The sequence below is a fragment of the Chelonia mydas genome, chromosome 1 (assembly GCF_015237465.2).
Source record: "Chelonia mydas isolate rCheMyd1 chromosome 1, rCheMyd1.pri.v2, whole genome shotgun sequence".
Classification (NCBI taxonomy): domain Eukaryota; kingdom Metazoa; phylum Chordata; order Testudines; family Cheloniidae; genus Chelonia; species Chelonia mydas.
In genome coordinates, this window is record NC_057849.1 from 16,402,560 (window position 1) to 16,416,680 (window position 14,121).

General features: G+C 47.6%; 1 protein-coding gene across 1 annotated transcript in view; it reads right to left on the reverse strand.

Moving 5' to 3' along the window:
• The window catches only part of GDPD4 (glycerophosphodiester phosphodiesterase domain containing 4), an 85,068-nt gene continuing 70,947 nt past the window's right edge, over nt 1-14,121 (reverse strand). The window contains exons 13-18 of the mRNA XM_037889829.2: nt 13,539-13,760; nt 11,395-11,552; nt 8,403-8,550; nt 6,210-6,292; nt 3,411-3,493; nt 1-592 (exon numbers count right to left, since the gene is read on the reverse strand). Coding sequence (XP_037745757.1) covers nt 561-592; nt 3,411-3,493; nt 6,210-6,292; nt 8,403-8,550; nt 11,395-11,552; nt 13,539-13,760 — 726 coding nt within the window. The 3' untranslated portion in view covers nt 1-560. The remainder of the gene's footprint in view (nt 593-3,410; nt 3,494-6,209; nt 6,293-8,402; nt 8,551-11,394; nt 11,553-13,538; nt 13,761-14,121) is intronic.

Below are 14,121 nucleotides of genomic sequence, written 5' to 3' on the forward strand. Positions count from 1 at the left end.
TCTCTCTCCGCAGGTGGGTTTTATTTCCTCCATACAAAAATACTTAAACCAACAGCAGCTTTAGATCCACCTATTAAAAGGCATGTTTCCAGGTAACTCTCCCAGTGTTAAAGGCCAGCGATCGCACAGAGACAGACTCAGTTCTGCTGGGAGGGTCCTGCCTTGTATCTGTCAACATCCGGCCGCTACAGCTGCTCGCCCATCCAGCCACCATCCCAAGCAGGCCCTGGGGCCTCCCACTGGGGAGAGGCATACGGAAAGAGTCTTAGGCATTTCTGAAGGGAAGGGCACTTCATAGCCATCAAACTGAGTTCCAGAGGCTCGCTGCCCTCTGCGTGGGATCAAAGACCCTTCAGGCTCATCCAAACTCCACCGCCATTGTCATGTACAAGCAGTGCCCTGACCAACAGGCCTCCGGCTAACAGCCCAGCAGCACCTGGCTTCTCCAGCTTGATCCCAATTTAGTGTCTGTATGGTGCCATAGCTCCTCCCCAGCCTGGGGCGGGCTGTTCTCCGGATGACAGGTGGGACCTCAGCACCACACCGCTGGCCTTGCTCTCTCAGGCCACGACAGTTGGCAGATCATTGAGCTCTGGAAAGAGGAGACTTGTTGAACCACAGAAACTGCCCGCGGACATGTGTGGGTGGCATCCGAGGTCAGTCAGCAGTGGGCATTGAAAACAACTCAACGTTTTCTTCTGAGTGTCCCAGGGGATTATTTTAGTCACGTCGTTGTACCCAGGTTTTCAAGCCCTCGCCATTTTGTTTTCATTTGAGGGCTCAAAAGACAAATGAGGCTGCAAAAGCCCCCTGCTAGTTTGAGGTGTCAGAGGTCTGCTGGTTTGGCAGAGACCTTACAATTCTCAATTTCTCCCATCCCAAGCTCCTGGCAGTCTGGGGCATTCAGCTGTGAATGTTTCACCGAGCTGTAATGTTAGCGCAGCCACATTGCATGCACGTGGCCTGCTCCTGCTCTCAGTTAACTTCAGGCTTTCACTGATGTAACACCATCAAAATCACAGGACTTACAGTGCAGTAAAATCGGTGTAAATGAGCGTTGAATCAGGTGCTTTTTGGTGTATACATTTAGATGCACCTCTAACTAGTAGAGTACGGTATGTGCAGTGTGGATGAGCTAACCAAAACTTTTCCCATTTCCTGACTCCTAGGCATTGAAAGTCATGGCCTTAATGTTGTATTATCCGTGCGTGCTTTATACAGAATACCTAAGTCCAACATGACTGTACCTCTGAGCTCTGTTCTCGTTGAACCACCAACCCAATTACACTGTAAGTCTGTGTCCCAGGCAAAATTATGGAGCAGACTAAAGAGGTTGCAAAATATTAGGGTACTCTACAGCGCTCATGGACACTGTAAGAGGCTGTGCTTTGAGAACATAAGAGCGACCATATTGGGTCAGACCAAAGGTCCACCTAGCCCAGTGGCCTGTCTTCCGACAGTGGCCAATGCCAGCTGCCCCACAGGGAATGAACGGAACAGGTAATCATCAAGTGATCCATTCCCTGTCGCTCATTCCCAGCTTCTGGCAAACAGAGACTAGGGACACCATCTCTGTCCATCCTGGCTGATAGCCATTAATGGACCTATCCTCCATGAATTTATCTAGTTCTTTTTTGAACCCTGGTATAGACTTGGCCTTCACAACATCCTCTGGCAAAGAGTTCCACAGGTTGACTGTGCGTTGTGTGAAGAAATACTTCCTTTTGTTTGTTTTAAACCTGCTGCCTATTAATTTCATTTGGTGACCCCTAGTTCTTGTGTTATGAGAAGGAGTAAATAACACTTCCTTATCTACTTTCTCCACACCAGTCATGATTTTATAGACCTCTATCATATCCCCCCTTAGTCGTCGTCTCTTTTCCAAGCTGAAAAGTCCCAGTCCTATTAATTGCTCCTCATATGGAAGCTGTTCCATTCCCCTAATCATTGTTGTTTCACTTTTCTGAACCCTTTCCAATTCCAATATATCTTTTTTGAGATGGAGTGACCACATCTGCACGCAGTATCCCTTTCTTAATGATTCCCAACATTCTGTTCACTTTTCTTTTTACTGCCGCTGCACATTGAGTGGAAGTTTTCAGAGAACTACCCGCAGTGACTCCAAGATCTCTTTCTTGAGTGGTGACAGCTAATTTAGACCCCATCATTTTATCTGTATAGTTGGAATTATGTTTTCCAATGTGAATTACTTTGCATTTATCAACACTGAATTTCATCTGCCATTGTGTTGCCCAGTCACCCAGTTGTGAGATCCTTTTGTAGCTCTTTGCAGCCTGCCTGGGACTTAACTATCTTGCGTAGTTTTGTATCATCTGCAAGTTTTGCCACCTCACTGTTTACCCCTTTTTCCAGATCATTTATGAATATGTTGAATAGGACTGGGCCCAGTACAGACCCCTGGGGAACACCACTATTTACCTCTCTCCATTCTGAAAACTGACAATTTATACCTACCTTTTGTTTCCTATCTTTTAACCAGTTATCAGTCCATGGGAGGACCTTCCCTCTTATCCCATGACAGCTTACTTTGCTTAAGAGCCTTTGGTGAGGGGCCTTGTCAAAGGCTTTCTGAAAAATCTAAGTACACTATATCCACTGGATCCCCCTTGTCCACATGCTTGTTGACCCCCTCAAAGAATTCTAGTAGATTGGTGAGGCATGATTTCCCTTTACAAAAACCATTTTGACTCTTCTCCAACAAATTACATTAATCTATATGTCTGACAATATTGTTCTTTACTATAGTTTCAACCAATTTGCCTGGTACTGAAGTCAGGCTTACTGGCCTGTAATTGCCAGGATCACCTCTGAGGCCCTTTTTAAAAATTGGTATCACATTAACTATCCTCCAGTCACTTCGTACAGAAGCTGATTTAAATGACAGGTTACAGACTACAGTTAGTAGTCCTGCAATTTCACATTTGAGTTCCTTCATACCTCTTGGGTGAATGCCATGTGGTCCTGGTGACTTATTTCTGTTTGAGCCGTTGCCATAGACCATTGGAGTGCTTTGTAACCAGGGCATGGCCAGTGTTAAGGTGTAAGTGAAAGAAGAGCGTAAGGGCTTGTCTAGAGAATAGTTATACCCCCAGCTTGCTGGGCACTAAATCCACAGCGCACTAGCCTGCTGTTCACTGTCCCACTCACAACGGTCCATAGTGTGCTTTGATCTACTCTGCTTTGAAACGGGAGGAGGTCAATGGGAGTGTTTAGCGAGTGGCAGCAGAGTACATGTGGACAGTCAGCATGCAGCAGGCTAGGGCGCTGTAGATTTATACCCCAGCTGGCCAGGCACTAATCTTTCATCTAGACAAGCCCCAAGCCAGGTTCCATGCTGGACTCGGTACAGAGAGTGCTGGAGCCACAACCCCCGCGAGCGTGGGACTCACCTGTTCGGAATTTGTTGTATGTACCATTCTCGAGCACTACGCCGCTGTCATCTGAACAACAGGAGAAGCCCTTCTCTCTCCACCTGGAAAGAGTTAAAGCAGCAATGAAGCAATGAGCTCGAAGACTGGGTCAGGCAGCTGGTGCACTGAGCCCACTGCGGCTCATGCTCCCCGGTATTGTCTCAGGATTTCCTTGTGTGCCGCCCCTGCGTCGCTGATGTGCCCAGCTGTTGGTTCTTGGATTTGTTCTGCATTTGTACAGCACCTAGCACAACAGGGGCCTGATCTATGATTGAGTCCACGAGGTGCTAACACGATACAAATAAGGTCAGATTTTTCAAAAGCGCCTAGGTGACTTAGAAGCCTAAGTCCAAGACTGCCCTGGGCTGTTAAACGCCGACTGCCACCTGCATATTAGCAGGGCTGTGAGGGTCCCTCCAGCTGCCAGCTGCAGAGATCTATTCATTACTGCTGTCAGCTGAACACCTGGAAGTGTGTGAGATGTCCCAGGAAATGAGCAAAAGCGCAGCCCCTGCCCTGCAGAGCTTACAATCGACATTCAGGCAATGTGACAAGCTGAGCTGGACAGCAGACAAGAAAGGGGGAAGGGGGAAGGAGGAGAAAGAGCTGGAGGCTGGGATGGGGGATGGAGGTGAGACAGGAGCCATTCACTCACCAACGTGATAGGGACGCATGGTCCCAGGGAAGAGGCCAAGCAGTTTGGCATTGGCATGAAAAGGAAGAGCTGGGTTAAGAAATGTGAAGGGGAAAGCCAGGCTACTGGGTGAAAAGGACGAGATACTGCTAATTAAAGGCCTGTTTGGATTGGACAGGTCAGCTAGTTCACTCCCCTGCGTGGCAACCCGGCAGAATTAGGCTACGTCTACACTACAAAGTTAAGCTGAGTTCTGGCGACGTACAGCCACTGCTGTAATTAAGCCGCTGTTGCATGGCCACACGATGCTTCTTGTGTCAGTGGGGCGCAGCCACAGGAGCAGCTCTTGCATCGACACGGAGCAGTGCAGCATGGGTAGCTATCCCACTGTGCAACTGGCCACACAGTGCTTTGGGAAGGGTTTGCAATGCCTCACAGGGGCAAGTTCAGCATCCCATGATGCAGGTTTCTCAATCCCATCATTCCTTGGGCATCCTTGTAGGTTTCCAGCCGCATTTCAACTGCTCTGGTAACCTGCGAGCCAGCCATCTCTGTCAGAAAGCATGGATCCTGCACTGCTCTTCAGTATTGTGCTGTGCGTTATGAACACAAAGCTCTAAGAGGAGAGGGACAGGGGAGCTATTCTTCAGAGGGAGGTGTTGAAGGAGCATTTTAACATGGAGCCAAAGTAATACGCGTAGCCGTAGCGTGCTGAGCCTGGCATTGTTTGTTTGCACCGTGCTATGAACCTTGCAACGCACATGCACTTATTACTATTGTCCGTGATGGAGAATAATAAAGATAAATTCTGTTTCCATAAGTAGATTTTTATTCCACACCCAGGCAAACATACCCCTATGTAATGCTGAGGGAAACTTCATACATGCAGGGGAAAGTATCTTTAAAGGGGAAGGAATAGGGACTTCACAAGCACATTGAGGCTCTCACAGCTGGGTGTGTGCGTGGCTGTCATGTTTAATCTCCCACAAGGGTGGAGTGCCCTTGGTACTGCTGCAGCCCTAGAAGACACATGGAATGGGGGACGGGGGCAGGGAGTGTAGGGCGGTCCAGGAATTTACTAAAGTAAAGGTGTCTTGAAAACTAGGTTTTGTTTTACCACAAAAATCTTCCTCAGGAGAAGTAAATCTCTTTTCTTTAATGAATAATCTACAGTATCAGATTGTATCAATTTCCCATCCTCCATCAGTAATTTAACCCTGCACAGTTTACATCTCTGTGAAAAAGTGAATGCCAGTGGTATCTGTTTTCACTTGTCCAGAGAAAGTTTTAATTCTGTTTCTTTTCATCCTTCCTTAAAATCGTACCGTCTTTTCCCAAAGCCTGAGGCTAAGCTCCCAGAACCCCACCCTGACTGCTCTCCCCACCAGCCTCCCACCCATATAATACCACCCTGGTCCCAGCCCCATCCTTGTAAAAGCTGCACGTCTGTGGATCCACACCAGAGCAACTATTTGCCTCCCTTGCATTGCTATGCCAGCCGCAGCTCTTTGATTTTTAAGCGTCCTTATCATAGTCCTTCTCCTCCATGCCCCAAGCAAATTCCCGAGGCTGGAGTGGAGCTGGGCCTGCACAACCTCCTCTCCCCAGAAACCCAGGAGATCCACCACCTCCCGGGTACTCCAGGCAGGAGCGCCTTTGCTGCATGGAGCCGGCTTGCTCAGCTGGGCAGCTGCTGTCTGAGCTGTCCACCGGCGCAAACAGGAAGAGCAATTTCAAAACTTCCTGGGGCTTTAACAGGGGAGGGGTGTTCACCTGTGTACCTGGCTGCAGGACAGAGGAGTTCAAAATGGTGACCAGAGTGGTCATGATTGGCATTGTGGGATCCCTCCTGGAGGCCGACGTAAGCAACGCAGTGTCTACACTGACACGGCGTTGCTCAACTACGTCACCCTAAGCATAACGCCTCTTGTCAAGATAGTTTTATGACGTTGGCGTAGCAGGTGAGTTAAAGCGACGGGAGGAGCATGGCAGCGTGTACACCACATAGTTAGGTCGATGTAAGCTGCCTTGTGTCAACTTAACTTTGTAGTGTAGACAGGCCCTTCGTATCATCGCTTTTGAACCATCCCTAAGAGGTTTGCGGCCCCCAACATCCCCAGAGATTTTAGCAGCGGGATATTTACCAATGCAGAGCAAATATGAGTGAGATGAGCAGGGCTGCGACTGCATCTGTGAGAAGCCACATTATTCTGTACTCCTTTGGAGTCTGGAAGAGAACAACAGAGAACATGTCCAGCAGCAAGAGTTTAGTCTAAATAATACTTGCAAACATCTGATTTTTGTATGCAATTTGGATGAGTAGCCTGACTGACCCTTGCATGACACCTTCCTGCTGATGTTTAAATAGAGTTTGTTGACATTTGAAAGGAGCAGCCACCTCGCTTGGTGTTACCTCCTGCTGGATGGCCTAGTGCTCACCCCCGTACTCAGAGTTGGGGCCTGCCATGTGCCTGGCAGCAGAGAGGAGCCTGGACTCAATTGGAATGACTAGTATGGGGATCCTTTAGTGAGGCCACTGGACACAGACAGAGCCTGTACTTCTCTGGCTGTCCAGTGCCAAGATGAAACACAACCTGCGATGTCACCATTCAGCCTGTGCCTAAATCCTGGCCTGCTGACTACTCAATAGACAAGAGGTCCCCAAACTGTAGGGTGTGCCTCCTAGGGGGGCACAGAGGAACATTGGGGAGGGTGGCAGGGCCCAGGCCACCCCCCAGCCACGGCCCAGGCTCCCAGCCCCACGCCTTGCCCCGTCCCCAGCCTCACTGCAGCTCCACACCCGGCCGTAGCTCCACTCCCAGCCCCAGCCTCGGCCCCTGGCTGCAGCTCCATTCCCAGCCTCACTCCCAGCCCCAACCCCCAGCTGCGGCCCCAGCCTAGGCCCCCTAACCTCTGTCCGCATTCCCACCTCCCCTAACAAGCCATGGCCCCACTATCAGCCCGGCACAGACAGGCAAGGGGGGGGCACGACCCTGAAAATTTTGGGGAACACTGCAACAGTCCCACCCCAAATCACTGGATATGAATCCCAGGAAGCTCCAGATGAGAACTTTGTCCATATCCCTACAACCAAATCCCTAAATCTAAGGCCTCTGACCATTGGGAAAGTCCCAATTTGGGTCTAAACTTTGCAGATTTGGCCTATCTGGGATTATATCCAGTTTGTGAGCTTGAAAGCAGCCCTGTGGCTATCTGTGAAATGTAGGAATCTTCAGGGTGGGCAGATTATGGATGGGACCAACAGTACAGGAGACCCCCTTCGCCCCGTGGGGCATTTGGAGGGATCTGGATGAATAAGGTGAGATCCATGGGCCTGTCAGACCACTTCTTGGAGTGGCTGAAGGAAAACCCAAACTTCTCCCACCCAAGTAAGGTGATTCTAGTGCTCCTTTTCCTTGGGCCTCTGCCTCCAGATCATGCATGAGCAAGAAGCTAGGGTGTTGCAAGAGGTGACCCCCTGCCTAGACCACCAGCGCGGTCAGGGGGCTTCTAGACCAGGGGTCAGCAGCCTTTCAGAAGGGCCGAGTCTTCATGTAGTCACTCTAATTTAAGGTTTCGCGTGCCAGTCATACATTTTAACATTTTTATAAGGTCTCTCTCTAGAAGTCTTTAATATAAAACTAAACTATTATTGTATGTAAAGTAAATAAGGTTTTTACAATGTTTAAGAAGCTTCATTTAAAATTAAATTAAAACGCAGAGCCCCCTATCCCCCACCCCAACCGGTGGCCAGGACCCGGGCAGTGTGAGTGCCACTGAAAATCAGCTTGCCTGCTACCTTTGGCACGCGTGCCATAGGTTGCCCACCCCTGTTCTGGACAGAAGACCTCCCTCAGTAGGCAGGATGATGTCTCCTCAGGTAGGTGCAAGCCCCGGCTCACCAGGGGCTCTCTAAAATTGGTTTCTTTTCTCTCTTCTCAAGGCCTGAGTCTCTCAGCACTAGCAGGCCTCGACTCAGCTGTGTTTTTCAGCCACGCCGGGGATTCCTCGCCCCTTCCCTCAGGTACCACTGGTGCAGGGGGGCCTATGCACTGCCACCATGGCACCCCAAGGGGCAGAGGTGCTCCAAGTTCAGAGGAGAACAAGGCTGGTGCAAACCTGGACTCCTGCCGAGGCCCACACGGGCCATTTAAACAGGGATGCCACTTAGGACATTGCCCTAGCTTGTGTCTGGTCGAGGAGGTCTCCCCTCCACCTCTGCCCCACTGCAGGGATGAAGTTGTCCCACAAAAGGCACAGATGACCATGACCATTAGCCCCAAGACAGTCTTTTGGGTCCTTCGCTCCCAGAGAGCAGAGCTGGTTTTTCCCCTTACCATGAGGAAGAGAGGTCGGTTGATGTCCTTCAGGGAGTGTACAGCATTGGTGGTCACAGAGTGCACTCCGACGCACCAGGCCAGGGAGAAGAGCCAGGGCTCACTGATCACATAGAGGTTGGTGGTAATGTTGGCCTGAGCGTATTTCCTTTAAAATACAAAGACGCATTTGCCTCAACCAAAAAGCAACTTTAAGGGCAAATGGCCTCCCTTTGGGCCGTCTCAGTGGAGTGCTAGGAGTCCTTTGAGGGGGATTGCCTTGGGAGTTCGAGAGCATCGGAGTGGATGGGGCCAAAATTGGCCAACCAGCTGATTATATGAAAAGACCGGTGTCAGTTATGATTGGCCAAACTGGAACATTTGATCCTCTGAGGACAGTCACATTTGAATAATGATGTAAAAACAGGGTTCTTTCAGTCATACTTTTGTATTAAGGTTCAGTTTATAAAGAGTTAATGATTAGATGTTTTAATCAATAGTTAATGAATTGTTATAAAGTCTAACAGGTCACTTATAAGATCAGTTTACACCCATCTGTAACACATTCTACTGAGGGGCTTATAAGCATCTATAACACCTGGTTCTCATGTGTGCAACATGTTTATAACAGCTATTCATCATTTACTAACCCTTTATAAATCATTCCTAAATGGAACCTTAACAAAATGTAACCGTTCTTTCTAGATTGTTAAAGCAAATGGTGCTTGTTCTAAATAGATATTGTCAGTGTCAATATTTGTTGTACAATTTAACTCAATACAATGGAACGCTAAACTGTTGGTAACTCTGCTTGAAATTTTGGAACAAGCATTGTTAGAAAAGTTTGAAGCACCGTCCAACTCAAAGCAATAAACTGCTGCTTTTTTGACAACTGTGAAGTGCTCTTGCAGTTTGGGGAAAGCAGAAATTCCAGCCACAGAGAAAAAGCAGAAGAGCAGAGCTGAGTTCTTCATGAGACAGAACCATTCTAGAAAATACTGAGTGAAATGTGAGCCCTTCCATTTGAGATTTTACATTTTCAAAGTACTGTAAACTTTTAGAAGTGGTAGTCCAGTACTGGAGGGTTATGTCTCCTATAAACCATCCACTAGGGGGCAGTGGTCACTTGCCAATTCATTATTCAGCCATGCCAACGATATTACATATAAGTATCTATATTACATATCTATATACACATATAAATAAAAGTAAATATATATAAGAATCACTGGATGACCTTCAAATATTTGCAGCTGAGTTGCAGACAAGACGTGGAAAATCACAGAAAAGTAATAATGGACCTTTATTAACAGTGGTAATTTGGAAAAGCCAGAGTAGATCTATTTGTTTAAGAAAAAAATTGCTGGAATAATATAAACACTCAAGTATTAGGTTATGCCCTGCTAAGTTTTTGATAATCAGACCTTTTGCTGCAAATAAATTACGGTCATTAAAAAAAAGTGACTGGTACAATAAAAAATTCAGAAGACGAAACGTCTTAAAACGACTCCTGTAGAAATCGAGTCCGGTCACTTTAGCCTTTTACATTTTGCAGGCATTGAATGTTGGAGCAGTACTAACTGCATATTCAAAAGGTATGCAAAATTGTGGACTATGCAAAGTAAGCTCATTAAAATCAAAATTGCGGTGGAAACCAAATGTTGCAGGATCCACAATTTCGTGAATGAAGTAGGGCCATATATATTAGTTTCTCCTGTTCTATAATAAGGCACCCCTTTACATGTTATCTGCATGGTGAATCTAATTACTGTTAGAACAACTGCAGCACGGTTTCTGAAGTACAGAGGAAAAGTCCAATAGATTTGGGATCTGAAAATGAAGGTAAAACTATTAGGTGCCAAAGCTGTGATTCAACAAGGCACTTTAGTATAATCAGGAGGGAGCTTTGCTCTGCACATAAATAAAATCGAAGGACGCCAACAGTTGAATTGCTAATGCTGAGTGTCAATTTACATCACATTCAGCACTCTCTGATTCTGGGGATGATCCACCACCTATTGCAATCAATGGAAAAATCAGGGAGTCATGACTCCTGGCTTCTCCTTCCATTACTACCACTGATTCACTGGGATCTCAGCAAAAATTCACCTACTGTGACATCAACATCAGTGACGGTTGGACTTACACGCACCAGATGATGATCACATACATACAAATGCTCATGGCCCGCACATATAAGAGATTTGGGGAGGCTAATCCTCCCCAAAATAAAAGAGGCTGGCAAATGTCAGATGTGAGTCACCTCTTTTTGGAGGTGCGCCGGCCTGCCACCTTTGGGTCCTGGGAGCAGGAGTGTCGGAAGCTCCCTAGAAGCGGGGAGGCAGCTGGCACCCGGATCCATGGCCCTGCCCCCCTCACTCCACTCCTCCCCCATAAGACCCTGCCTGTGCTCCACCCCTCCCCCTGTGGCCCTCTCCACGCTCTGCCCCCACTCCACCCCGAGCCCCCACCCTTGCTCCGCCTCTTCCCGCCCCTGCTCTGCTTCTTCCCCCAAGGCCCCACCCGCCACTTGCGCCTCTCCACCCCCTCCGCCATGTCGCTCGCCCTTAAGGCAAGAAAAACATGGGAGGGCATAACCCTCCATTTTTAAAAGTGACAGGGGTGGGGTCGCGGGGCAAGAGGCGGAGCCTTGGAGGGAACAGGCTGGGTGGGGCAGGGCCTCAGGGTGGAGTGCAGGTGTGGCAATGGGGGCAGGGGGGTCAATTGGGGGGCGGGACCACGGTCCAGGCGCTGGTGGCCCCCCACTTCTAGGGAGCTTCCAGTGCTCCTGGGAGTAGCCTATGCAGATGCTCGTCAGTCGGGATTGAGCTTGAGACTTTTATGGAGCTACTCCTGTAGTTAGGAATAAGTACCAGGCTGCTGTAGTCACTCAGGCCAGTCGCTACAGGGAGACATAACCACATGTTCTAAACTGGCATATTACATGTGCAGGTTTTTTTGCAATTCCACTGAAGTGTCTTGCCTCCTATGTGAGGCTTATACAGCAACCTACCGGATATCTTCACTGGACATTGCAGAATAGACTAGATTGAGCTTCACAACATTGTCTCTCAATAGCTCATCAACTGGGGCCTTACTGGCCATGGTGTGCTGAAACCCGGGAGCTACAGACTGAACAAAGGACCTCATAGTGTTGTCCAGCCACAGGACCTGTGAGTAACAACAGCAGCTAGTGAATTAACTGGGATATTCCTGAACAGTCCCTTGTCTTCTACATAGTCCCATAATACAAGGAAAGAGGGGTTCACTCCGTGACATGCCAGGTACATTGAAACGCAGGTGGGATCTGATTTTGCAGTGGGTAAATTTAAAATGAAAACACACGCTCAAATACTACAAAAAGAAAAGGAGGACGTGTGGCACCTTAGAGACTAACAAATTTATTTGAGCATAAGCTTTCGTGAGCTACAGCTGATGAAGTGAGCTGTAGCTCACGAAAGCTTATGCTCAAATAAATTTTTTAGTCTCTAAGATGCCACAAGTCCTCCTTTTCTTTTTGTGGATACAGACTAACACGGCTGCTACTCTGAAACCTGTCAAATACTACAGTGATATGACTTAGACTGTTCTGTGAAGGAGCCTGTGGAACTCCTTGCTACAGGAGGCCAGGGAGTCAGATACTGTATCTGGATCTTTAAAAGCACTGGATAATTTTACACACCAATATTTGTATTTATACCTGCTAAAATAAGGGAAATCAAATGCAATACCTCAGAGGATGATCACCACAGGTGTCAGGAAGGAACTGAATCCCCCTGCTGCAGGTAAAGCACTGCACATCTGGCCGGGAACATTACTGGGATTTTAACTTCCCCCAGGAGCCTCAGACACTGATCATTAACAGACAGTACATTTGTCATAATACTTAGTACTTCTGTAGCACCCTCCATCCAAAGCTCTCTATGCACTTTAGTTCCCACACAGCCTGCTCAGGTGGGTAACTATGGAATTTAGCCCCCATACACCCTGATGAGATGAGCAACTATTGAAATATGTCTTTGGCTCCTTGGAAGCTTGCACTTCAATACCTAACTGCACATGGCAGAAGCAGGGATAGAACCTCGATCCTCCTACCCCCAAAAACCAGTCCCTTATCACATGAGGTCATGGAGAATCTCCATTAGCACTATAGGGCCTATGACACACAGGCAGTTCTAACCCCAAACAGTAGATGGCTGTGGTAAACAGCTAGCTAATTCATTATGGCATTCATATCCCAAATTGACAGGGAGGGGTGGCACAGGGCCCTGTGTACACAAACTTTGTAGCCATAAGTCTCAACAGGTGATGGCAACAGGGCTTGTAACCATATCATTAAAGTGCTTAGCACAAAGGCCCCCACCTACGCTAAAGCTTCCCCCAATGGAGCTGCACCCAGGGTGAATTACAGATCGGCATCACTCCCTTGAAGCTCATAGAGCTACACCCATTGTGATCTGCACTGGTTGGGAACTTGGCCCAACTACTGAGATTGTTTTGGGAGGGGCAGAGAGGCGCGATCTAAATCCCAGGGTTGCCCTTTCTGATTGTTTTACATGAACATGGGTCCTGGAGTCCTGAGACTGACTGGGGGTTCCTAGGTGCAAAGGTAATATGAATAATCAAGAAAAGATGAGGAGCAACATTTAGGTGACCCACTGCTACAATGGCAATGCTACTCTGCAATCATGGGGCCAGATCCTCAACTGGTGTAAATGGAGCTACACCAGTTTACACCAGCTGAGGATCTGGCCTTTGGTACAGAGACTTTTACTGAGGGATCTCGAAGCAATTGGCAACCATTCATTCCGACTCAACACTTATCTTAAATCTTATAGCTAGCATGGAGCTCGACTGCAGTACCCTATTCACACCTTCCCCCACGAGTAATCTCATTAAAATCAGTGGGATGATCTGAGATGTAACTGATCCAGCATGGGGAAGGGTGTTACAATATGGCCTTCGGGAAATGCATTTTTATAATTTTGCTGGACTGGTCCCTGAGTCAACTAGCCACCAGTGGGAGAATAAAATGTAATGAGCTAAGTCTTTCATTGGTGAAGTCAGTGGAGTGATGCTGATTTATGAGGATCTGGCCCAAAACCTCGATTCTAAAAACCACAACAAAGAGGAGAGGGAGGAGTGACAGCACCATACCAGATGAGGGTTAATCCTTGAGTCACGGATCACTTCCAGTGTTGTATTGATCCAGGTGTTCCTGTAAGGATGTTTCGCTGGAGGGCGGTAGAGATCAAATATCACAAGTTTATTCGCACTGTCTGCAAGTCTCAAGAAATTACTTAGCTTGTAAATTGACTGATTCATTGCCAATTTTTGATCTGCACTTGACAGTGAGCCCATGCATGAAAATGGTGTGTCCTAAAAATAAATAAATACACAAGGAAATAAATAGAAGTTAGGCTGAGTTAGCTGCATACAAACAGTTCCTGTTTCTCTAAGGGGGAACTAGGCTAACGTCGGCATTCAGTGGGATAAAAGAGTTCATTTTCCTTTGTTCCTCCTCTCGTTTTCATCTCCTATATGTCGTTGGTATAAACATATGAGTCTCCATGTTCTCTCCCTTCACCCATAATTAACATTTTAACCCTAGGTCTTTGACTCTGTATATCAGTCTTGCAGCCACATTAAAAAAAGATGGACTGGGACTGAGAAGGAATTAATTCTGCAGCTGCCCTAAGGAGTAAATCATCAGGACATAGAAAGTGGGTGGACATTCTCC